The sequence below is a fragment of the Ranitomeya variabilis genome, chromosome 5 (assembly GCF_051348905.1).
Source record: "Ranitomeya variabilis isolate aRanVar5 chromosome 5, aRanVar5.hap1, whole genome shotgun sequence".
Taxonomy (NCBI): domain Eukaryota; kingdom Metazoa; phylum Chordata; class Amphibia; order Anura; family Dendrobatidae; genus Ranitomeya; species Ranitomeya variabilis.
In genome coordinates, this window is record NC_135236.1 from 411357204 (window position 1) to 411384144 (window position 26941).

The following is a 26941-nucleotide window of genomic DNA, read 5'->3' on the forward strand; positions in this document are numbered from 1 at the left end:
AGCGTTGCTTAATGTGACGGTACCTTTAGTGATAAATCCTTCACAGTTAGTAAACAACAGCCCACACTCTGGCAAGCAACACTTCAGCCTTTAACTCCTGCGGTTTTCAGTTTACAGCAAAAAACTGCTGACATATTGCCTATAAGTTTTCACACACTTTCTGCATTTTGGCTTAGCTTTAATTAAATAAATAATGACATCGAATGTTTATACCCACATTTGAAAGACTGAACTTACTATTTAATCAACACCATCACTCTGAGCGGGACACCTCGGAACCCTTTATCTACCCTTCTTTCCCTTGTTCCCATCCCCCAATTCTTCCTAAGTTTTCGCCTCCACTCCTTTTACCCCCCACTTGCAATTATAGTTAGATGTCTTTGTGACTCTCTGAAAATAACAACTTGTTATGCAAATGGTAACCTTTATTTTACGTCACAAAAAAGATGTCATGTTCTTTTGTTTTCCTTGTTTGTTAAAAAATACTTTAAATAAAGAATTCATAAAAAAAAAAAAAAAAATGACAGTGTAATTTGCCATGTATTTTCATCTGATATAGTATTAACCTCATTTTAACCCTTTCATGACATAGTGTTTTGAAGTTTGGTTATTTCCTCCCCTTCTTCAAAGAGCCATAACTTTTTTAGTCTTTGGCCACATAACTGTGTGACGGCTGTTTTTTTGGCGGGATGAAAAAATAGGGAAAAAATTCCAAGTGCAAAAAAAAAGTGCAATACCATAACTGTTTTTTGCTTTCTTTATTTACCATGTTAACTATATGGTTCTCCAGGTCAGTACGAGTACTCAGTTACTAAATATGTATACTGTTTTTTTTTTTTTTAATTTAAGTGGTGAAAAAAAAAAATCGGAAATGTAAAAAATAAATAAATTTCCACTTGTGGCCATTTTCCGAGACCCATATTGTTTTCATTTTTCGGGATATGGGGAATTGCGCATCGAATGGACCCCTTGAGCCATGAAAAAAAAATTCCTCCTGCATAGCGGTATGAAGGCTTGTTTTTTGTTTGTTTTTTTAAATGAATGACATTCATTTTCTCATGTGATGTCCTCGAAAGCAGGATAAAAATTGCAAGTGCAATGAAGCTGCAAAAAAAAGGGCAAATTCACAATTTGTTTTTTACCATGTTTACTATACGGTAAAACGGACATGTCAATAAGATTCTCTGGGTTAGTATGATTACACAGATACCAAACATGTATAGATTTTTTTTATGTAAAGGGAACCTGTCACCAGGTTTGGCCGATACGAGTTACGGCCACCGCCTTTCAGGGCTTGTCTACAGCATTCTAAAATGCTGTATATAAGCCCCAACCTGAAAAAAAGAAAAAAAACAACCTTTATTATACTCACCAAGTAGCGGTCCAGGCCGATGGATGTCGCAGGTCCTTCTTGCAATGCCGCTGTAGATAAGCCCTGAAAGGCGGTGGCCGTAACTCGTATCGGTCAAACCTGGTGACAGGTTCCCTTTAACTGGTGAAAACATTTTGGAAAAAAAGAAACTGCTTGTTCTATACATAACAGTGCATCACAATCTCCTATGGACACCAGCTACAGGAGAATCGCCATGTCAAGTACGGAGGTCTTCAGCACATCTCAAACTAGTAAGGTAAAAAAATCAGCACCCACGATCACGTCACAGGTGCGCTGTTGGGCACATGAAATGATGCGTCCCCGGCAGCATGTTAAATGCCTCTATCAGAGATTGACAGAGGCATTTAACAGGTTAACAGCTGCGGGTGTTAAAGGCACATCATAGCTGATTAAATCAGCCATCATCTGCTGTGAAAGATGAGGGATCGGTATGTGAGCCCACATCAAAGCCAGGGACATGACATATGACATAAATGTACGTCATATGTCATACAAAAGTCCATACAGATGTTATCATTTTTAAACAGCAGTTTCCATTATTCACACTTTCACAGAGACAAAAAATACTAAGTAGTGTTCTGAAGAAAACAGTAGAAAACACATATAATTTTGTGATACGACATATACCATATTTAAAGTCAGAAACTGGCCATTTTTACTTACTTTCGCACATGTTAGGTTCCCCAGTTTTACCATTTGCAGCTTTCCATGCCCGGTCATTATAAAGGGGAGCACACTGTTCACAGTGAGGTCCTGCTGTATTGTGCTTACAAATACATTGACCGTGAACCTGGAGAGTGAAAACACATCAGTCTAATTCTGATTTAAAGAACAAGAAAAGTGTAGAATGAAATATATACATTGGGAGAGATGTATTAATTAGTGATGAGCGAAAATACTTGTTACTCGAGATTTCCCGAGCATGCTCGGGGGGTCCTCCGAGTATTTTTTAGTGCTCGGAGATTTAGTTTTCATCGCCGCGGCTGAATGATTTACAGCAATTAGCCAGGCTGAGTACATGTGGGGGTTGCCTGGTTGCTAGGGAATCCCCACATGTACTTGTGCTGGCTAACAGATGTAAATCATTCAGCTGCAGTGATGAAAACTAAATCTCCGAGCACTAAAAAAAATACTCGGAGGACACCTGAGAGTGCTCGGGAAATCTCGAGTAACGAGTATATTCGCTCATCACTAGTATTAATGTATTACACCAGATTTGTGGCACAGTAGAGGTGAAATCAGGCTTTGTTCAGAAATAAGCATTTAAAGACTTGGCACTCGGATGTGATTCAAAACAAGATGATATTTTGTGAAAATAATCCAGATAAAAGAAACGTTTCGGTCTGTAACTCGACCTTCATCAGTCTCCAATTAGATTCTAGAATGACCGCCTGTGCAGTGCTGAGAGCAGTGCGGTACCCGGGCAGCACAGAGGCTCAGAGGATAGCACTGCAGCCTTGCAGTGCTAGAGTCCTGGGTTCAAATCCCACCAAGGACAACATCTGCAAGGAGTTTGTATGTTCTCCCCGTGTTTGCGTGGGTTTCCTCCGGGTACTCCGGTTTCCTCCGGCCAGCGATGATAATGTGTGCAAACTGTAAAGTGCTGCGGAATATGTTAGCACTATGTAAAGATTATTATTATTACCCACCGCTAAACAGGAGAAGCGCTCTCAGCACTGCTCTCAGCACTGCACATTCGGTCATTCTAGAATCTAATTCTAGACTGATGAAGGTCGATTTACAGACCGAAAAGCATAGTTACTTACCGATAACGGTATTTCTCAGAGCCCATGACAGCACCACCAGAGTGAGGGGATCCGCCCTTCAGGGACAGGAAACCTATAGGATAAAAGAGCAGTACCTCTCTCCTGCATTAGTTTGGTTTACAGAGCATCGGAGGTCCTCCAAGTTAGTGGCAATAAAAAATATACACTTTTAACATATTGCTTAACAGGTGTACACCATGTCTATATTTAACAAAACACACTTCATTTAAATAAAGTGCTCACCACACATGTGATGAGGGGGGAATAGGCGGGTGCTGTCATGGGCTCTGAGAAATACCGTTATCGGTAAGTAACTATGCTTTTCTCAGTCCCCCATGACAGCACCACCAGAGAGAATTGCAGAGATTATTGCTTAGGGAGGGACCACAGCCTTCCGAAGGTTAAGTCAGATGAAGAGGCTAGGTCTAAGCAGTAGTGTCTAAAAAAGGTTGAAGATGATGACCAGGTGGCCGCCTTACAGATTTGGTCTATTGATACCTCCGACCTTTCGGCCCAGGAGGTCGCCATAGCCCTTGTAGAGTGCGCTTTCAGCCCCTTGGGAACTGTGTTTCCAGTGGACGAGTACGCCAAGGCTATCGCATCTGTTACCCAGCGTGCTATAGTGCCCTTGGAAGCTTTGAGTCCTTTTCTGGGTCCCTGGAAGCAGATAAAGAGAGACCCTTCCTTCCTATGCCACTAGGTGGATTCTAAGTATTGAGCTAGACACCTTCTCACATCTAATGTGTGGAATTTTTCCTCTTTCCTATTTTTAGGGTCTGGGCAGAAGGAAGGATTATCTCCTGGGACCTGTGAAATTTGGATGCGACCTTGGGTAGATAGGCAGGGTCTGTTCTTAGGATAACCCTTTCATCCAGGATTTGTGTAAAGGGAGGCCTTGCAGATAGGGCCTGGAGATCACTTATTCTACGGGCAGATGTTAAGGCTGTGAGAAGGGCCGTTTTAAGTGACAAAATTTTAAGAGGTATTGAATCTATAGGTTCAAACGGGGGTTCTCTTAGAGCTGACAAGACTAGGTTTAAGTCCCAAGTTGGTAGTCTTTTTATGTTTATGGGTTTAGATCTAATAGCAGCTTTAATGAAGCGCGTTACCCATGGATTAGCAGGTATATTCTCACAGTACAATGCCCCTAAAGCCGCTATTTGCACTTTTAAGGTGCTTACTGAGAGGCCTAGATCTAAACCTTTTTGTAGAAATTCTAACACCTTAGCAACTGGGACCCCATCTTGTAATTCTACCCCGGAGGTGGACAAAAATTTTTTCCAAGTTTTGCCGTAGATTTTAGTGGTTACCGTTTTCCTACTTTTCAATAGTGTGGAAATTAATTTATCCGAAAAGCCCCTTCCCTTTAGTAGTGACCTCTCAAATTCCACGCTGTCAAGTGGAGACTCTCTGACTGGGGGTGGAGCACCGGTCCCTGTGATAGAAGGTCCGGAAGAACTCAGGGATCGGTGACCGATAGCATCCTCAGCCAGGAGAACCAGGTCCTTTTGGGCCAGAAGAGGGCTATTAGAATGAGCCTCGCCCTGTACTGTCTGATTTTCCGCAGAACTTCCGGGATGAGTATAGGAGGGGGAAAGGTATATGCGAGACCCTGAGTCCAGTTAATCGTGAATGCATCCAGCGCTCGAGGGCCCCCCGGGGTCTAGAGAACAAAACTCTTTTACTTTTCTGTTTTCTACATTGGCAAAAAGGTCTATTACAGGGACCCCCCAAAGTTTTGTGATTTGATTTAGATGCTTTGATTTAGTGTCCATTCCCCCTGTTTTAAATGGGTACAGCTTAGGAAGTCTGCTTTCTGATTCTCTACTCCTTTTATATGTAGCGCAGAGAGGGATACGAAGTTGTTCTCTGCTAAACTTAAGATTTCAGAAGCGGCCTTCATGAGGACTTGAGACCTGGTCCCCCCTTGGTGATTCAGGTAGGCTACCACTACCTGATTGTCCGAAAATACCCGGACATGATGCCCCTGTAGGCTGTGAAGGAAGGATAATAGAGAAGGGACCCAAGGGACCCCTTTTGATAGGTTGTTGGGATCTAACCACCAAGCTAGGGAATGAATAGTGGCTGAATTTAGAGTCATGTGGTCTTCTAGACGTCGCCTTAGTGTAATCTGACTCATAAGAAAGTTCCACTGGAGGTCTCTCGTGTGGAATTGTGCCCACTGGACTGCTGGGAGGCAGGCAGAAAGGGACCCCAGCAATGACATTGCCCTTCTTAAGGTCATATGAGGGTTTGAGCAAGCTTTTGAGACAAGATTTAATATTTTTTGTTTTTTTCTGGTCTGGAAGACGACATTCCTGTGTTATGGAGTCCAAGGTTAGACCCAAAAACTCTTGAACTCTGGTCGGTTCTAGTTTTGATTTCTGAAGATTTAGAAGCCACCCTAACTTTGTTAGAGTTTCTATCACTCTGTCGCATTGTTGTCGGCAGTGTTGGGCTGAATTGCTTACAATCAGAAAGTCGTCCAAGTATGGAACTATCAAAATGTCTTTTTCCCTTAGATTGGCCATCATTTCCGCTATCAATTTGGTAAATATGCGGGGTGCCACTGATATGCCAAAGGGAAGGGCTTTGTATTGATATTCCCTTACTTCCCCCCTCTCATGACTACTGCTAGTCTGAGGTATTTCTGGGAGTTCTTGTGGATGGGGACGTGATAATACGTGTCGCTGAGATCCAACACTATCATGAAACAGTCCGGAAACAGGTTTTTGATCATTGATTTTATTGATTCCATTTTGAAACTCTGGTTCTTCACATAACTGTTTAGCTTCCGCAAGTTTATTATTGTGCGGAAGGACCCGTCCGGTTTTGGAACTAGGAATAATGGAAAATAAAAGCCTGTTCCTTTTTCCAATGGGGGGACTTCCTGGATGACAGCTTTGTTTGAGCTTTATAATCTCCTGTTCTAACGCATGTTGTTGTTGAAGTGAGGATTTTAGAGGAGTGACCACATAATTTTGGGGAGAAAGGGAAGAAAAGTCTATTTGAAGTCCCAATTTTATCAAATTCAATATCCAGACACTGGTTGAGATTTTTTTTCCCATGCCGGGAGGAATTGAGATAATCTCCCTCCCACCCTGGGGGAGGTGTCACTTAGGGGTCTTTTTATCTCTTGAGGAATTACTGAAAAGGAACCCCCTATCTCTCCTTTTCCCATCATCCCATCAGTTCTGCTACCTTGGGGGGGCGTCTCCGGAAAAACTTCCTATTCCGAAAGGGCCGCTTAACAAATGGTGTGGCCAGGTTAGGGAACCCTTTTTTCTTGTCTCCTGCCTTTTGCAAAATATCATCCAGGGTCTCCCCAAACAAAAATTTTCCTTCGCATGGGATTGAACAAAGGTTTTGTTTGGTTTGTAGGTTGCCCGGCCAACTTTTTAGCCATAATGTCCTACGAGCTGCATTTGATAGGGCTGCTGATTTAGAAGTGAGTTTAATCGAGTCAGCAGATGAATCTGCCAGAAAAGCTGCCGCCCCTCTAATCATGGGAATAGATTCTATCACTTTATTTCTGGAAACACCATCCCTTAGTTGTTTTTCTAAATTATCAACCCAAATCATTAGGGATCTAGAAGTCCTGCCGATTCCCAGGCCCCTTTAAGAAAGGTATCCACTCTTTTGTCGAGGGTATCCTTCAGAGTTCCCATGTCCTCAAAGGGCAATGCAAATATTTTGAGGCCTTAGCTACTGCTACATCAAGTTTAGGGGCTTTATCCCATGAAGTAGAAGCCTCTTCCTCGAAGGGATATTTCCTTTTAAGGGAGGGTACCGATGAGTTTTCCCTCTCTGGCTTTTCCCACTCCCTTTTAATTAAAGCTTGGATGTTTTCATTAATAGGGAAGACTCTACGCTTTTTTTGACCTAATCATCCAAACATTATGTCCTGAACCGTCTTGTCAGCACGAGGATCTAGCATCCCCATGATCGATCTTACTGCCTTCACAAGTGCATCGACTTCATCTAAAGGAAAGCAGTGGCGACCTCCGCTTTCATTATCGGAGGAAGAGGAGGAGGAATCCCGTCTATCTGAGTCTCCCCTGTCAGAACTAGAGGAATCGGAGTGGGAATAAGGTATAGGTGTTTTCTCCTTAACCCCTCCCCCTTTAAGGGATTTAAACACTGTCTCTACCTCTGATTTTATTACAGATTGTAATTCAGAGGCGAAGTTTGGGGTTTCCTCACAGAGGACTTGTCCTATACAGGAGTCACACAACTTCTTATCCCAGGATTGTGGTAGGGCCTTCTCGCACAGGGGGCAGGTTCTGTGTTTAGTTTTCCCCGTTCTTTTCCTTGCCTAAAATAAACGGAGAAGAGGGGACCCCAATTATACCAGTGAACTTCCACGAAGATCACTCACCCATCTTGCGCAGCCACAGGTACCGGTTCTGGAGGAGGTGTAGGATCCTGTATGAGATCCGTAGGTGTCGGCTGGTTTACAACACTGGAGCATTTGCTATGCTGCGTGGAATGGCTGCTGGACTGAGTATTGCAGGTGTCGGCAGAGGACCTCTTCCTTTGCGCATCCAGCTTGCGCTGGTGGTGGCGCTGCTGCTGCGGCGGCTGGAGCTGCTGGTCGCTGTCCTCCATGGTTTGGATGGCATGCAGCAATGAACTGAGCTTCCATCTCGTTTAAAAAACCTGGCGCCAATACCAGCCCCCTCCTCCATTGCTGCGTAACTGGGAAGCGCTGATTCTTCCATTTTTTTTTTCACTTTGCCCATTCTGCGCATGCGCGCGCTGCCCGGGACCCGGAAATGGAGGCATTAGATCTGGGGCGGCGGCCATCTTGGTGCTCCAAGCACACCGCGCGCATGCGCCTGCCCTGAATCTGGAAGTGCCCGCTTCTGGCATGGTTTTCACCTGGCGCACCTGGTCTAAGAAGCTCTTACCTCCTATCCGGAGTGGCGGCTGCGCTTCCCCCCGTGCACGCTGCAGACCCATCGGTCTCAACAGTGGCAGTATAGGACACCACACCAGCCATGACAGGGGCCTCCCCGCTGCCATAACCTGACTGGCCGGCTCCGGATTCTTCTAAGGTACCGGATCCTACTAGGTTCCCCGTCAGGGACAGGAAACAAAACTGATGCAGGAGAGAGGTACTGCCCTTTTATCCTATAGGTTTCCTGTCCCTGAAGGGCGAATCCCCTCTCTCTGGTGGTGCTGTCATGGGGGATTGAGAAACATTTCTTTTATCTGGATTATTTTCACAAATACAATATCATCTTGTTTTGAATGACATCCGAGTGCTAAGTCTTTAAATACTTATTAATGGGATAGGATCCTGCTTGTGCACCAACATACTGGAAGTGCCGTGTTTTACTTTTTCACTGTGTTCAGAAATATGCACCATTCAACAGGTGGAAGCCATGATAAGGAAGATGGCACATTGGGACATGCAGAACCACTTTTACAAAATGACGATTTATTTTAGAATGTGTTGTAAAATTGCTCTGCATGGAATTAGAAAACGAAAGCTGCTGAGAGCAGTTTTGAATCTAATCCATTGTGATAGTGTTTTTCTTGTGCCAACCATACAACATGGAAGCTATCACCTGGCTGTAAGTCTGTGACTCTGAGGTATATTGAGGAGTCAGTATGGTCTTCCATATATGTTCAGCCTAGAAGTAGGACAATCTAGTCACATTTCAAGATTACACTACTACATTACTTACAGGATGAAATCTACAGTATAGAGGACAGCGATGCTAGGGAACTTATGATTGGGGTTTCACATGCCAGTCTTAATATAAAAGCACACATGAGTATGATTCCCACACATAAGAAATTTGGGGCAGTTTGGGCAGTCCATGCCCACAATCTGAAATCTATGCCAGTTATGAGATGGATTAAGCATTAAATTTAATTTATGTCAATTTGTGATATAAATTATAGTAAATCTGGAGAACTGTGATTGTGCTTGTTCTAAGCCCAATATATTTTCTTTTTTTTTTTTTTTAAAGTGTCAAAAGCAGCATGAAACTGGAGAAGGTAACATTTTTGTGCAGATTTGTTTTTTTTTTCTTTTTTTTGCACTGGATGTAATAAATCTCTTTTCTGCCCACAGTGCCTAATCAAATAAAGATGACAGTGTCCAACATTTACATTATGGCAATATGCAATACTGTAAAATAATAAAAACACGTAACATATATTTTTCAATAGAGAAATAAAAGTTTTATGACATAGGAAAACAACTATACAATAATCAATTTCTGAATTTTTTTTTACAGTATTTTAAGGCTAAAATCAACAAACCCCTTTGGTCAACATACAACTATAATAATGGGGAGGTAGTTGGGTTGTTTATAGAATATGTTAAATATTTTGACGTGACAGGCATTTCTTTCTAAAACGTGAAATGCTTGCTCATTGGGTCTGCGTGAGGTGGAGATCCATCTTTTAAGAAGTCTCTTTTCTGAGAAGTCAGCAGTGTTTACACTAATGATTGTCATTTCATATTCTCTCTAAGGGTATGTGTCCACGTTCAGGATTGCATCAGGATTTTGTCAGGATTTTTCATCAGTATTTGTAAGCCAAAACCAGGAGTGGAACAATTAGAGGAAAAGTATAACAGAAACTTATGCACCACTTCTGTATTATCACCCACTCCTGGTTTTGGCTTACAAATACTGATGAAAAATCCTGACCAAATCCTGATGCAATCCTGAACGTGGACACATACCCTTAGGAACCCCAAAGTATTCTCTTATTTATCCTAAGAGAATCCTTTATACATTCTGTACCATTGACACTATCTCCTAAAAAGTGCTGTGATTCTTCATACAGAAGAAGGCAAACAAAACCACAAAAAGTATACAACAAAATATTTAAAATTAATTCATTTCAATGCTTTGAAAAAGACATGAAAGAAAAAACAAAGCTCACAAAATTTCATATGGCTCGCTGGCAAAATAAACAATGAACTCTTATCATCAAATGTGAATTATGGAATTTCATCAAAGGGGTTATCCAAGACTTTTTATATTAAAGGAGTAGTCTGCAACTAACATTAATTTTAATTCTAAATGTTTATTTATTGTAACAATCTAATCTCTTTTCTATTATACTTTCATTAAAAATTCCCTATCATTCCCTCACTACATAACTGATTTTTTTTTTTTTAACCTACTCCCTGTTTGACACTTTGTTTGGGAACCTCCAGTGCATGCTGGGATACTCAACAGGGTGCAGAGGCGAGGTCACTGCTGCAGCCTCTGTCCCCACCCTGAAACTGTCAGTTTGAATTGTAAGGAGTTGACTTAGCAGACAGGAAGAACAGAAAACAGCCCAACCCCAGAAAGTGAAGTCACTTGTGGGGGTAGGACAGGTCTCTGTTCGCCAGGTAATCTCCTTGTAATGTGCTCTGACCGTGCACTCTCTTAACAGAGACTAAAAATATTGTAATAGAAAACTCAAATCACTCCTTCTTCCCCCATTATAAAGATTGACAATTTGTTAAAAATGGTAATTTCCTGTATCCCTTTCCATAAAAGTCTGATCTGTGAAAATATACAATGATTAACCTGTATGGTAAATGCCGTAAGGTATATATATAAAAAAAAAAAAGATAATTGTGGGGGCATTTTAGTCACCCACATTCCTTTAAAATGCAATAAAACAAAACGTCTTATGTAGCGCAACAAGGTATCAATAAAAACGTCAACTTGCTACACAAAAAAACAAGCCTTCTTAGAACCCCCACTGACAGAAAAATTAAAAAAAGTTATGGATCATAAAAAAAGAGGCATCACAGACCAACTTGTTTTACAAATATTTGTTTACCACTAAAATAAAAGCTAAAAACGATACAAGTTTGCCATCACAATAATCACATAATCATACAGGCCTGAAGAATCATATTGCCTGGTCAAAACAAAACAAAAAAATCTCAGAATTGCATTTTTTTTTATCAGTTCACCACACATTGATTTAGTTTTTTCAATTTTACAGTGTATTGCATGCTAAATTAAATGGCTTCATTAAAAACTACAACTGATAATAGTATGCAAACATATTTGTCAGATGGCCACATAGTGTATTTGTGCGCTTGTACGTTATGGTAATCTAAAACTAAAGGTGTGCATGCCCTATTTTTTTCTGTTTTGCATACATTGGGGGGTTGGCCCCCTCCAGGTCTCTGCATCCTTATCCATCTTTCCTAGACAAGGTTTTAATTGCGAGTGATGCCTGGTTTCCTTTTATTTTCCCACTTCGGATGAGGCCTCTTTGGCACATGGAGAGGTAGGACATTAGTGATAAGGACCGTCTATATAAAAAGGTACACCTTCATGTGGCTGGATGGCGTTTGCATTTTGTAAAAAAAAAAAATGTTAACCAAGTACCATACATTTTTAACGTTTACAGTTATAGCAGAGTTTATATATCAATTAATCTCAGTGTGTTGATGCATAGTGTATAGTGGCATGTAAAAGTAGTGTACCCCAGTCAAAATTACTGTTATTGTGAACAATTAAGCTAGTTGATGATTAAATTATCTCTAAGAGGCCTAAAGTTAAAGGTGTCACATCTCCTTTGGAATTGAGGTTAAAAAAACCAACTATATATATATATATATATATATATATATATATATATATATATATATTTAATTTTCATCTTTTACATTTTAAAAATTGCAAAAAGGATAATGGGTAGATGCATCCTGCATGGTTATTACCTAGTAGCACCCCTTTCACAAATATCACAGCTTGTAAATGCTTTTTGTCGCCAGCCAAGAGTCTTTCAATTCTTGTTTGGGGGATTTTCATCCATTCTTCCTTGGAAAATTATTCCAGTTCTGTGAGATTCCTGGGTCGTCTTGCATGTACTGCTATTTTGAGGTCTAGTCACAGATTTTCAATTATATTCAGGTCAGTGAACTGTGAGGGCCATTGAGGGCATTTTGACATGTCTTTAGGATCATTATCCATTTGCAGAAGCCATCCTCTTTTCAACTTCAGATTTTATACAGATGGTGTTGTTTTCATCAAGAATTTGGAGGGAAGAAGGGATTCAATGAAATTTCAACACCCATGAAATGTTCCCGGTGCCATTGGCTGCAACACAACTCCAAAGAATGATTGAATCACCCCATGCTTAATAGTTGGCGAGATGTTCTTTTCCTGAAATTCTGTGCCCTTTTTTCTCCACACATACCTTTGATCACTGTGGCCAAAGAGTTCTATTTTAACCTCATCGATCCACTAAACTTGTTTCTAAAATGTATCAGGCTTGTTTATATGTTCTTTTGCATACTTCTGACAATGAATTTTATGGTGAGCACATAGGAGTGGTTTTATTCTAATGACTCTTCCATGAAGGCCATATTTGTGCTTTCGTCTTTGAACAGTAGAACAATGTGCCATAACTCCAGAGTATGCTTAATCTTTCCGAAGCTCTTCTGCAGTCAAGTGGGGGGTTCTGATGTGTCTCGCTAGCAATTCTAAGAGCAGCTCTCACTGAAATTTTACTTGGGTCTTTCAGACCTTATTTTGACCTCCAATGGTCCTGTTAACTGCCATTTCTTACACTTTGCTATCTTCTCATAGACTTCTCCTGCTTTGTGGGCCTCCACCACTTTTATCTTCAGAGTACTAGGCAGTTGCTGCTATCCATGGCTGCTGTTTTCTGGCACAAGATTAGAGTAGGCTGAATTTTTATAAAGCTGGGAAATTTGCATCACATTGCCTTTCCTAGCAATGATATAGTAAACGAGCCATAACCCTAGCAAGCTAATTAAGGCCTGAAACTTTGGTCAAAGTGATCTGAGCACACTAATCTCCAAAGGTGCCCAAAACTTTTGCATTAGCCCATTTTCCTTTTTGTAATTTTTCAAATGTAAAAAATGCCAATTTTTTTAAAATAAAATACAAAGGAAATGTGTCATCTTTAACTTTAAGCCTTTTAGAGATCATTTTATCTTCAATTTCCTTAACTGTTTACAATAACAATCATTTTGACCAGCGGTGCCCAATTTTTTACATGCCACTGTAAGTATATGTCAAAACTGCATCTTGCCCCGCATTAACCAAGCTTTCAATTGCTATGTCAATGGAAGAATAAAAAAGTTCTGATGAAAGAATATAAACTAAAGCTGACCACAGTGTCTAGGAGTTAATTTGGACAGTTGTTCATAGATTAAGGTTGAAAGAGTAGCTTACAAACTAAACCACATACCATGTAAAATTTATTTTTGTTATCTCCCGATAGATACTGCCATATATTTAGATGAAATACTGAAAGTGTAGTACTTGCAAGTTTAGTGTCCATAAACTGAGAAAGGCTCAGTTGTTTACATACGGTACATCAGTTTACATATGTGTACATAAATGAGTCTACTCATGAAAGTTTAGGATATGGCTTCTGTGGGAGAATTCATATTTGCTGAACCCTGTATGAACTCACTAATTCAGTGAACATTTAAAAGTGGAAGTTCCTTTAGAGAATGGCACCAAATAGTTGTCTAGTTCACATGACATTCCTAAGAGTTTAAGGGGAAATGCCGTGCCTTCACCAGACAATTTACTTGAGTCGCTAACTCTTATTTTTTAGTTTTGATAAATTACATGCATGGAAGTCATAAGACTGGAGCTTAAATAAATTGTTTTATGACTGGGATGTTGCCAAAGGGAAAAGATGCTGGGCACAATAGATCTGAAAGATGATTATATCTAAATTATAAATTTGTAAAAGTTTGGAGATATCTCAGATGTATTTTCATCATTAAAAATACATTCCATTTAGGTCACTCCAAAGACTAGATAATCTTCTAGTGTTTACTTCATATTAATAACAATAAATAGAAACATCTCCAACAGGATACTTTTCAAAGCTCCAGATGACCAAAGCCACTATTTCGCTACTGTTACATTAACACCTTGTAAACTGATGTTTGCAATATATGTAAACACATGGCAAGAATTGTTGGTACCCTTCTGCTGAAGTAATAAAAGTCCACAAGGGTCAATGAAATAACTTGAAACTGAAAAGTAATTTTCATTATAAAAATACTGAATATCAACTAATGAATATCAGATATTGTTTTAAAATTGTGGTTCAACAAAAGTGAAAAGAAAAAAAAACTAATGAAAATAGCCTGGCCAAAAATTATGGTACCCCTAGAAAAGACTGAAAATAATTTACTGAAAATAACACGTGAAACTAAGGTATGTCCTATAATTAGCATCACGGTTTGTGTTGACAAACTTCTAATCAGTCAGTCTTCCTATTTAATGGGAAAAAATTATTCACTGTGCTGTGTGATATCATGGTGTGTATCACACTGGACATGGACCATAGAAAGCCAAGTAAAGAGTTGTCTCAAGTTCCCTTTCATTTTCTCTTATCTCCTGTCACGTTGCTTTTAGCTATTCAACTGTGGGTTGTTAGCGATGCAATGAGCATCACTAACATGATTTTCTCAAAGAAAAGCTCCCAGTATTATGTCTAACAAAACACTTTATATCATTAGAGGATTCCCTCACATACTTTTTCTTTCAGTCATAGGGGTGGTGCATTTCATCGCTTCAGTCAGTGTTCTGTTAAAATTGCATTTCGATTGATTGCCGTGAGTTGCCCGACATCACGGCAACCCCAAGTAAATACTGTGCACTGCACATCCCTCCCTTTTCATGCGCACTGACTCTGGGCACTGGTCAGATTTTTAAAAATTGGCTCGGTCACTAAGGCTACTTTCACACTGGCGTTTTCTGCAATACGTCGCAATGCGTCGTTTTGCCGAAAAAACGCATCCTGCAAAAGTGCTTGCAGGATGCGTTTTTTTTTGCATTGACTTACATTAGCGACGCATTTGCGACGCATTGCCACACGTCGCAACCGTCGTGCGACGGTTGCGCTGTGTTGTGGCGGACCGTCGGGACCAAAAAACGTTACATGTAACGTTTTTTGCTCCCGACGGTCCGCTTTTTCCGACCGCGCATGCGCGGCCGGAACTCCGCCCCCACCTCCACGCACTTCCCCGCACCTCACAATGGGGCAGCGGATGCGCTGGAAAAATGCATCCACTGCCCCCGTTGTGCGGCGGAGACAACGCTAGCGTCGGGGACCTTGGCCCGACGCACTGCGACGGACCGAGCCCGACGCTAGTGTGAAAGAAGCCTTAGGGGTTAACCTTCAAGGTAAAAAGGGGAATAGCCTAAATATTGAAAAACAGATCTGCGCTATTATCTCTCTACCTCCACATTTACAGTTGGCAATATGCATTCTGCTAGGTAGAGTTCTCCAAGCATCATCTGCCAATGCTAGATTTGTCGATCAACGTGCCAGATAGCAAACACATCTTAACTGCTCTGGCAGATGGGAAACACAACCAAACCGCTCTGGAATCCACTGATAGCATGCTGTAGGGTATGCGCACCCATTGAGTAAAATTTCTGGACCATTTCGGCATCTCTTGGCAGGAAAACCAGGAAAAACACAGCTACAAAACTGCATGTTTGTGGTGCAATTTTGACTGATTTGAGTGAAGTCAATGATGAAAAATGCAGGGCAAAAGCATGCTTAGATTTGGCACTCTGCAGATTACCGTATATACTCGTGTATAAGCCGAGATTTTCAGCACTTTTTGGGCTTAAACCACCCCCCTCAGCTTATACACGAGTCACTGTCCCAGAAGCCGGTGCGGGAGGGGGAGAGGTGGAGCAGCGGGTCACAGCAGGCAGGAGCCGGCGGCTGCGGCTGTAACTGTGCCCGCTGCTAAAGAGAAATGAATGTTCACTGCACTGGCAATGAATATTCATTTCTCTTATAGCATGCACAGTTACAGCAGCAGCTGCGGCTTCCAGCAGCTGTAAAAAAAACCCCTCCTACTTACCTCCCCTGCGCCCTCGCAGCATTCTGTTACGGCTTCCAGCAGCTCCTGCAGCAGTGCGTGTTCACGGTGAGTGGAGAGAGGTGAATATTCATTACTTTAATGAGCAGGGTCACGTGATCGCTCGGCGCAGGAGCTGATGGAAGCCGAAACAGAATGCTGTGAGGACGCGCAGGGAAGGTAAGTAGGAGGTCTTTTTTTTAAATGGTTTTCTCATGGGGAGCCATACATTCAAGGATGGGGATGAGGAGCCATGCATACAAGGATAGGGATTTGGAGCCATGCATACCAAGACAGGGATGAGGAGCCATGCAGACAAGGATGGTGATAAGGAGCCATGCATACAGGGATGGGGAGCCACGCATACAATGACAGGGATGGGGAGTCATGTATACAAGGATATTGATGAGGAACCATGCATACCGTTATAGGGATGAGGGGACAATGCATAACAGGCTTATACTCGATTCAATACATTTTCCCAGTTTTTCGAAGCGAAATTAGGTGCCTCGGCTTATACTCGGGTCGGCTTATACACAAGTATAAATGGTATTTTCTACACCAAATCTGCAAGTCAAAAATAAGCAACATGTGTATGACACTTCAGATTTCTCATTCACTTTGCTGGCATCAGAATTGATATAAGTTTATCTAGAACATTTGAAAGGAAAAACTGCACCAAAAATGCACCAAATCTGCAAAGTGTGAACACAGCCTTAACCCCTTCATGACCCAGCCTATTTTGGCCTTAATGACCTTGCAGTTTTTTGCAATTCTGACCAGTGTCCCTTTATGAGGTAATAACTCAGGAACGCTTCAACGGATCCTAGCGATTCTGAGATTGTTTTTTCGTGAAATATTGGGCTTCATGTTAGTGGTAAATTTAGGTCGATAATTTCTGAGTTTATTTGTGAAAAAAAACGGAAATTTGGCGAAAATTTGGAAGTAAAAAATGAACATTTAACTTTTTAGTCACAAAAATGATCTTTTAGCAACAATTTTTTTATTTTCCCAAGGGTAAAAGGAGAAACTGGACCACGGACGTTGTTGTCCAATTTGTCCTGAGTACGCTGATACCTCATATGTGGGGGTAAACCACTGTTTGGGCGCACGGCATGGCTCGGAAGGGAAGGAGCGCCATTTGACTTTTTGAATGAAAAATTGGCTCCAATCTTTAGCGGACACCATGTCGCGTTTGGAGAGCCCCCGTGTGCCTAAACATTGGAGCTCCCCCACAAGTGACCCCATTTTGGAAACTAGACCCCCCAAGGAACTTATCTAGAAGCATAGTGAGCACTTTAAACCCCCAGGTGCTTCACAAATTGATCCGTAAAAATGAAAAAGTACTTTTTTTTCACAAAAAAATTATTTTAGCCTCAATTTTTTCATTTTCACATGGGCAACAGGATAAAATGGATCCTAAATTTTGTTGGGCAATTTCTCCTGAGTACACCGATACCTCACATGTGGGGGTAAACCACTGTTTGGGCACATGGTAAGGCTCGGAAGGGAAGGAGCGCCATTTGACTTTTTGAATGAAAAATTATCTCCATCGTTAGCGGACACCATGTCGCGTTTGGAAAGCCCCTGTGTGCCTAAACATTGGAGCTCCTCCACAAGTGACCCCATTTTGGAAACTAGACCCCCCAAGGAACTTATCTAGAGGCATAGTGAGCACTTTAAACCCCCAGGTGCTTCACAAATTGATCCGCAAAAATGAAAAAGTACTTTTTTTTCACACAAAATTTCTTTTAGCCTCAATTCTTTCATTTTCACATGGGCAACAGGATAAAATGGATCATAAAATTTGTTGGGCAATTTCTCCTGAGTACGCCGATACCTCATATGTGGGGGTAAACCACTGTTTGGGTGCACGGCAAGGCTCGGAAGGGGAGGCGTGCCATTTGACTTTTTGAATGGAAAATTAGCTCCAATCGTTAGCGGACACCATGTCGCGTTTGGAGAGCCCCTGTGTGCCTAAACATTGGAGATCCCCTACAAGTGACCCCATTTTGGAAACTAGACCCCCCAAGGAACTTATCTAGATGCATAGTGAGCACTTATAACCCCCAGGTGCTTTACAGAAGTTTATAACGCAGAGCCGTGAAAATAAAAAATAATTTTTCTTTCCTCAAAAATGATTTTTAGCCCAGAATTTTTTATTTTCCCAAGGGTAATAGGAGAAATTGGACCCCAAATATTATTGTCCAGTTTGTCCTGAGTACGATGATACCCCATATGTGGGGGTAAACCACTGTTTGGGCGCACGGCAGGGCTCGGAAGGGAAGGCATGCCATTTGGCATTTTGAATGGAAAATTAGCTCCAATCATTAGCGGACACCATGTCGCGTTTGGAGAGCCCCTGTGTGCCTAAACATTGGAGCTCCCGCACAAGTGACCCCATTTTGGAAACTAGACCTCCCAAGGAACTAATCTAGATGTGTGGTGAGCACTTTGAACCCCCAAGTGCTTCACAGAAGTTTATAACGCAGAGCCATGAAAATAAAAAATAATTTTTCTTTTCTCAAAAATGATTTTTTAGCCCACAATTTTTTATTTTCCCAAGGGTAACAGGAGAAATTGGACCCAAAAGTTGTTGTCCAGTTTCTGCTGAGTACGCTGATACCCCATATATGGGGGTAAACCACTGTTTGGGCACATGCCGGGGCTCGGAAGGGAAGTAGTGACGTTTTGGAATGCAGACTTTGATGGAATGGTCTGCGGGCATCATGTTACGTTTGCAGAGCCCCTGATATGCCTAAACAGTAGAAACCCCCCACAAGTGACTCCATTTTGGAAACTAGACCCCCCAAAGAACTTATCTAGATGCATAGTGAGCACTTATAACCCCCAGGTGCTTTACAGAAGTTTATAACGCAGAGCCGTGAAAATAAAAAATCATTTTTCTTTCCTCAAAAAAGATGTTTTAGCAAGCAATTTTTTATTTTCACAAGGGTAATAGGAGAAATTGGACCCCAATATTTGTTGCTTAGTTTGTTGTGAGTACGCTGATACCTCATATGTGGGGGTAAACGAGTGTTTGGGCACACGTCAGGGCTCGGAAGGGAAGTAGTGACATTTGAAATGCAGACTTTGATGGAATGGTCTGCGGGCGTCACATTGCATTTGCAGAGCCCCTGATGTGCCTAAACAGTAGAAACACCCCAAAAGTGACCCCATTTTGGAAACTAGACCCCCCAAGGAACTTATCTAGATGTGTGATAAGCACGTTCAACCCCCAAGTGCTTCACAGAAGTTTATAACGCAGAGCCGTGAAAATAAAAAATAATTGTTCTTTCCTCAAAAATTATGTTTTAGCAAGTAATTTTTTATTTTTGCAAGGGTAACAGGAGAAATTGGACCCCAACAGTTGTTGCCCAGTTTGTCCTGAGTACGCTTGTACCCCAAATGTGGGGGTAAACCACTGTTTGGGCGCACGTCGGGGCTTGGAAGGGAGGGAGCACCATTTGACTTTTTGAACGCAAGATGGTGGCGCCATGTTGCGTTTGGAGACCCCTGATGTGCCTAAACAGTGGAAACCCCTCAATTCTAACTTCAACACTAACCCCAACACACCCCTAATCCTAATCCCAACTGTAGCCATAACCCTAATCACAACCCTAACCCCAACACACCCCTAACCACAACCCTAACCGCAACACACCCGTAACCCTAATTCCAACCCTAATCCTAACCCTAATCCCAACCCTAACCCTAATCCCAACCCTAACCACAACTGTAACCCCAACACACCCCTAACCCTATCCGTAACCCTAACCACAAGCCTAATCTTAACCTTATTTCCAACCCTAGCCCTAATTCCAACCCTAACTCTAATTCCAACCCTAACCCTAAGGCTATGTGCCCACGTTGCGGATTCGTGTGAGATTTTTCCGCACCATTTTTGAAAAATCTGCAGGTAAAAGGCACTGCGTTTTACCTGCGGATTTACAGCAGATTTCCAGTGTTTTTTGGTGCGGATTTCACCTGCGGATTCCTATTGAGGAACAGGTGTAAAACGCTGCGGAATCCGCACAAAGAATTGACATGCTGCGGAAAATAAAACGCAGCGTTTCTGCACGGAATTTTCCGCACCATGGGCACAGCGGATTTGGTTTTCCATAGGTGTACATGGTACTGTAAACCTGATGGAAAACTGCTACGAATTCGCAGCGGCCAATCCGCTGCGGATCCGCGGCCAATCCGCTGCAAATCTGCGGCCAATCCGCTGCGGATCCGCGGCCAATCCGCTGCGGATCCGCGGCCAATCCGCTGCGGATCTGCGGCCAGTCCGCTGCAGATCCGCAGCCAATCCGCTGCGGATCCGCGGCCAATCCGCTGCGGATCCGCAGCCAAATCCGCACTGTGTGCACATGCCATAACCCTAACCCTACCCCTAACCCTACCCCTAACCCTAACCCTACCCCTAACCCTAACCCTACCCCTAGTTCTAACCCTAGTTCTAACCCTAACCCTAGTGGAAAAAGAAAAAAAAAATATTTTCTTTATTTTATTATTGTCCCTACCTATGGGGGTGATAAAGGGGGGGGGTTATTTATTATTTTTTTTATTTTGATCGCTGTGATAGAACCTACCACAACGATCAAAATGTACTTTGCAATGAATCTGCCGGCCGGCAGATTCGGCGGGCGCACTGAGCATGCGCCCGCCATTTTGGAAGATGGCGGCGCCCATGGAGGAGGCGGACGGGCAACGGGAGCCTCAGTAAGTATAAGGGGGGGAGAGGAGATCGGGGCACGGGGGGGCGTCGGAGCACGGGGGGTGACATAGGAGCACGGGGGGAGCGGACAGGAGGACGGGGGAGCGGAGCACAGGACGGAGGGGACTACGGGACAGATCGGTGGCTTGGGGGGGCGATCGGTGGGGTGGGGGGGGTCACTTCAGTATTTCCAGCCATGGCCGATGATATTGCAGCATCGGCCATGGCTGGATTGTAATATTTCACCAGTTTTTTAGGTGAAATATTACAAATCGCTGTGATTGGCAGTTTCACTTTCAACAGCCAATCAGAGCGATCGTAGCCACAGGGGGGTGAAGCCACCCCCCCTGGGCTGAAGTACCACTCCCCCTCTCCCTGCAGATCGGGTGAAATCGGAGATAACCCTTTCATCCGCTCTGCAGGGATGTGATCATTCCATGACGCCACATAGGCGTCATGGGTCGGATTGGCACGGGTTTTCATGACGCCTACGTGGCGTCATGGGTCGGGAAGGGGTTAAACGACTACAGCCGCTGCTTGCAATTGTACATGGCTTGTTTATGCTTGTGTGCAGCTGCTCAAACATAAATCCATTTCATGAAACTCCCAACACACAGTAAGTTTGGAACTATAAGTAAATGATGCAACAGAGGAGAGAGAACTGTTACGTACCACACTCATCCACACTCAGCAGCCCCAAATGGCCTAACGCTTTGTGGCTCAGCTATTATCGCCAGACGTTTCTACTTCACCTTAGTCCAACAGTATTAACAGTGAGTGTAGTAGTTCTAACAGATAAGAAATGTCATAAACAGACTTCCAGAAAAGCTGGCATCCTCTAAACAGTAATAAATCAATAAATGTCCAGATATAAACGGTGCACTTCAAACATCAATGCAAAACTAGTCCCATATACGGTATGTCCATATGTGACAAAGAAGAGATCCCACAAATCACTTAAAATTAAAAACAAAAATTTTATTAACAATGATTAACCCCTTCACCCCCAAGGGTGGTTTGCACGTTAATGACCAGGCCAATTTTTACAATTCTGACCACTGTCCCTTTATGAGGTTATAACTCTGGAACGCTTCAACGGATCTTGGCGATTCTGACATTGTTTTCTCGTGACATATTGTACTTCATGATAGTGGTAACATTTCTTTGATATTACCTGCGTTTATTTGCAAAAAAAATGGAAATTTGGCGAAAATTTTGAAAATTTTGCAATTTTCCAACTTTGAATTTTTATGCCCATAAATCACAGAGATATGTCACACAAAATACTTAATAAGTAACATTTCCCACATGTCTACTTTACATCAGCACAATTTTGGAACCAAAATTTTTTTTTGTTCGGGAGTTATAAGGGTTAAAAGTTGACCAGCAATTTCTCATTTTTACGCCACCATTTTTTTTTAGGGACCACATCTCATTTGAAGTCATTTTGAGGGGTCTATATGATAGAAAATACCCAAGTGTGACACCATTCTAAAAACTGCACCCCTCAAGGTGCTCAAAACCATATTCAAGAAGTTTATTAACCCTTCTGGTGCTTCACAGGAATTTTTGGAATGTTTAAATAAAAATGAACATTTAACTTTTTTTCACAAAAAATTTACTTCAGCTCCAATTTGTTTTATTTTACCAAGGGTAACAGGAGAAAATGGACCCCAAAAGTTGTTGTACAATTTGTCCTGAGTACGCCGATACCCCATATGTGGGGGTAAACCACTGTTTGTGCGCATGACCGAGCTCGGAAGCGAAGGAGCGCCATTTGACTTTTCAATGCAAAATTGACTGGAATTGAGATGGGACGCCATGTTGCGTTTGGGGAGCCCCTGATGTGCCTAAACATTGAAACCCCCCACAAGTGACACCATTTTTGAAAGTAGACCCCCTAAGGAACTTATCTAGAGGTGTGGTGAGCACTTTGACCCACCAAGTGTTTCACAGAAGTTTATAATGCAGAACCGTAAAAATAAAAAATCACATTTTTTCACAAAAATTATTTTTCGCCCCCAATTTTTTATTTTCCCAAGGGTAAGAGAAGAAATTGGACCCCAAAAGTTGTTGTACAATTCGTCCTGAGTACGCTGATACCCCATATGTGGGGATAAACCACTATTTGGGCGCATGGGAGACCTCGGAAGGGAAGGAGCGCCGTTTGACTTTTCAATGCAAAATTGACAGGAATTGAGATGGGACGTCATGTTGCGTTTGGAGAGCCACTGATGTGCCTAAACATTGAAACCCCCCACAAGTGACACCATTTTGGAAAGTAGACCCCCTAAGGAACTTATCTAGAGGTGTGGTGAGCACTTTGACCCACCAAGTGCTTCACAGAAGTTTATAATGCAGAACCGTAAAAATAAAAAATCATATTTTTTCACAAAAATTATCTTTTCACCCCCAATTTTTTATTTTCCCAAGGGTAAGAGAAGAAATTGGACCCCAAAAGTTGTTGTACAATTTGTCCTGAGTACGCTGATACCCCATATGTGGGGGTAAACCACTGTTTGGGCGCATGGGAGAGCTCGGAAGGGAAGTAGCACCGTTTGACTTTTCAATGCAAAATTGACAGGAATTGAGATGGGACGCCATGTTGCGTTTGGAGAGCCACTGATGTGCCTAAACATTGAAACCCCCCACAAGTGACACCATTTTGTAAAGTAGACCCCCTAAGGAACTTATCTAGATGTGTTTTGAGCGCTTTGACCCACCAAGGGCTTCACAGAAGTTAATAATGCAGAGCCGTAAAAATAAAACTAAAATTTTTTCCCACAAAAATTATTTTTCAGCCCCCAGTTTTGTATTTTCCCGAGGGTAACAGGAGAAATTGGACCCCAAAAGTTGTTGTCCAATTTGTCCTGAGTGCGCTTATACCCCATATGTGGGGGGGAACCACCGTTTGGACGCATGGAAGGGCTCGGAAGTGAAGGAGCGCCATTTGGAATGCAGACTTAGATGGAATGGTCTGCAGGCGTCACATTGCGTTTGCAGAGCCCCTAATGTACCTAAACAGTAGAAACCCCCCACAAGTGACACCATGTTGGAAAGTAGACCCCCTAAGGAACTTATCTAGATGTGTGGTGAGCGCTTTGACCCACCAAGGGCTTCACAGAAGTTTATAATGCAGAGCCGTAAAAATAAAACTAAAATTTTTTCCCACAAAAATTATTTTTCAGCCCCCAGTTTTGTATTTTCCCGAGGGTAACAGGAGAAATTGGACCCCAAAAGTTGTTGTCCAATTTGTCCTGAGTGCGCTGATACCCCATATGTGGGGGGAACCACCGTTTGGATGCATGGGAGGGCTCGGAAGGGAAGGAGCGCCATTTGGAATGCAGACTTAGATGGAATGGTCTGCAGGCATCACATTGCGTTTGCAGAGCCCCTAATGTACCTAAACAGTAGAAGCCCCGCACAAGTGACCCCATTTTGAAAACTAGACCCCCCAAGGAACTTATCTAGATGTGTTGTAAGAACTTTGAACCCCCAAGTGTTTAACTACAGTTTATAACGCAGAGCCGTGAAAATAAAAAATATTTTTTTTTTCCCACAAAAATTATTTTTTAGCCCCCAGTTTTGTATTTTCCCAGGGGTAACAGGAGAAATTGGACCCCAAAGGTTGTTGTCCTATTTGTCCCGAGTACGCTGCTACCCCATATGTTGGGGTAAACCCCTGTTTGGGCACACGGGAAAGCTCGGAAGGGAAGGAGCACTGTTTTACTTTTTCAACGCAGAATTGGCTGGAATTGAGATCGGACGCCATGTCGCGTTTGGAGAGCCCCTGATGTGCCGAAACAGTGGAAACCCCCCAATTATAACTGAAACCCTAATCCAAACACACCCCTAACCCTAATCCCAACAGTAACCCTAACCACACCTCTAACCCTGACACACCCCTAACCCTAATCCCAACCCTATTCCCAACCGTAAATGTAATCTAAACCCTAACCGTAACTTTAGCCCCAACCCTAACCCTAACTTTAGCCCTAACCCTAACTGTAGCCTTAACCCTAGCTCCAACCCTAGCCCTAATGGGAAAATGGAAATAAATACATTTTTTTTTTCCCCTAACTAAGCGGGTGATGAAGGGGGGTTTGATTTACTTTTATAGCAGGTTTTTTAGCGGATTTTTATGGTTGGCAGCCGTCACACACTGAAAGACGCTTTTCATTGCAAAAAATATTTTTTGCGTTACCACATTTTGAGACCTATAATTTTTCCATATTTTGGTCCACAGAGTCATGTGAGGTCTTGTTTTTTGCGGGACGAGTTGACGTTTTTATTGGTAACATTTTCGGACATGTGACAGTTTTTGATCGCTTTTTATTCCGATTTTTGTGAGGCAGAATGACCAAAAACCAGCTATTCATGAATTTCTTTTGGGGGAGGCGTTTATACCGTTCCGCGTTTGGTAAAATTGATAAGCAGTTTTATTCTTCGGGTCAGTACGATTACAGTGATACCTCATTTATATTATTTTTTTATGTTTTGGCGCTTTTATATGATAAAAACTATTTTATGGAAAAAATAATTATTTTTGCATCGCTTTATTCTCAGGACTATAACTTTTTTATTTTTTTGCTGATCATGCTGTATGGCGGCTCGTTATTTGCAGGACAAGATGACGCTTTCAGCGGTACCATGGTTATTTATATCTGTCTTTTTGATCGCGTGTTATTCCACTTTTTGTTCGGCGGTATGATAATAAAGCGTTGTTTTTTGCCTCGTTTTTTTTTTTTTTCCTTACGGTGTTTACTGAAAGGGTTAACTAGTGGGCCAGTTTTATAGGTCGGGTCGTTACGGACGCGGCGATACTAAATACGTGTACTTTTATTGTTTTTTTAATTTTATTTAGATAAAGAAATGTATTTATGGGAATAATTTTTTTTTTTTTCATTATTTTGGATTTTTTTTTTTTTTTTACACATTTGGAAATTTTTTTTTTTACTTTGCCCCAGGGGGGGACAATACAGATCGGTGATCTGCCAGTTTGCATAGCACTCTGACAGATCACCGATCTGAGAGAAGTGCAGGCTGCTTCACAGTGCCTGCTCTGAGCAGGCTTCTGTGAAGCCACCTCCCTCCCTGCAGGACCCGGATCCGCGGCCATCTTGGATCCGGGTCTGGAGCAGGCAGGGAGGGAGGTAAGACCCTCGCAGCAACGCGATCACATCGCGTTGCTGCGGGGGGCTCAGGGAAGCCCGCAGGGAGCCCCCTCCCTGCGCGATGCTTCCCTGTACCGCCGGCACATCGCGATCATGTTTGATCGCGGTGTGCCGGGGGTTAATGTGCCGGGAGCGGTCCGTGACCGCTCCTGGCACATAGTGCCGGATGTCAGCTGCGATAGGCAGCTGACACCCGGCCGCAATCGGCCGCGCTCCCCCCGTGAGCGCCGCCGATCGCGCTGGACGTACTATCCCGTCCGTGGTCATGGGGGCCCACCCCACCTCGACGGGATAGTACGTCCGATGTCAGGAAGGGGTTAAAACAGTTTAAAATAAACAAGAATAGCCGCAATAGGGGACACCATATACAATACAGAGAGGGCAAAGCACATCAGCATGAGAAAAACACCAAAATGTATGGCTTAAAAATAGCTTGGACAAAAGTGTCTCTTAATATATAGTGCTGTATATAAAGCTGAAAAAATGCCCTATGAAAATAACCAAAGGAGGCTTAAAACAGGATAACTAGCACATACTGGGCAATACCATATATCGTAGATTCATGAAAACAATGTCCAGACATAAGTTTATATATAAGCTTATCATAGGTTATAAGCCTATCTTTCCTTAGGCTTATCATAACCTAGGATATTAGGTTATACCCCTGGACCTTCCCAGGATATTAATATCAGCTCACAGCTGTATACTTAGCTTTTACTAGCTATTAAAATGGGGGAACCTAAAAAAAATGAAGTTGGGGCCCCCTAATTAATAACCAGCAAAGGCTATGCGGACAGCTGCAGGCTGATATTAATAGCCTAGGAAGGGGTCATGGATATTGCACCCCCCCAGGCTAAAACATCAGCTCTCGGCCACCCCAGAAAAGGCGCATCTCTCTTGCTTTTCCAACTTGCCCTGTAGCGATGGCAAGTGGGGTGATAGTTGGCGGAGGTTTGATGTCACCTTTGTATTATCAGGTGACATGAAGCCCCGAGGTTAGTAATGGAGAGACGTCAATAAGACGCCCCCATTACTAAC

General features: G+C 42.5%; 1 protein-coding gene across 2 annotated transcripts in view; it reads right to left on the bottom strand.

The window, feature by feature from the left end:
* NTN4 (netrin 4) overlaps nt 1–26941 on the bottom strand; it is a 247094-nt gene that overhangs the window by 68155 nt on the left and 151998 nt on the right. For both annotated transcript variants that reach the window (XM_077265159.1, XM_077265160.1), the window contains one exon: nt 2057–2183. In XM_077265159.1, coding sequence (XP_077121274.1) covers nt 2057–2183 — 127 coding nt within the window. The remainder of the gene's footprint in view (nt 1–2056; nt 2184–26941) is intronic.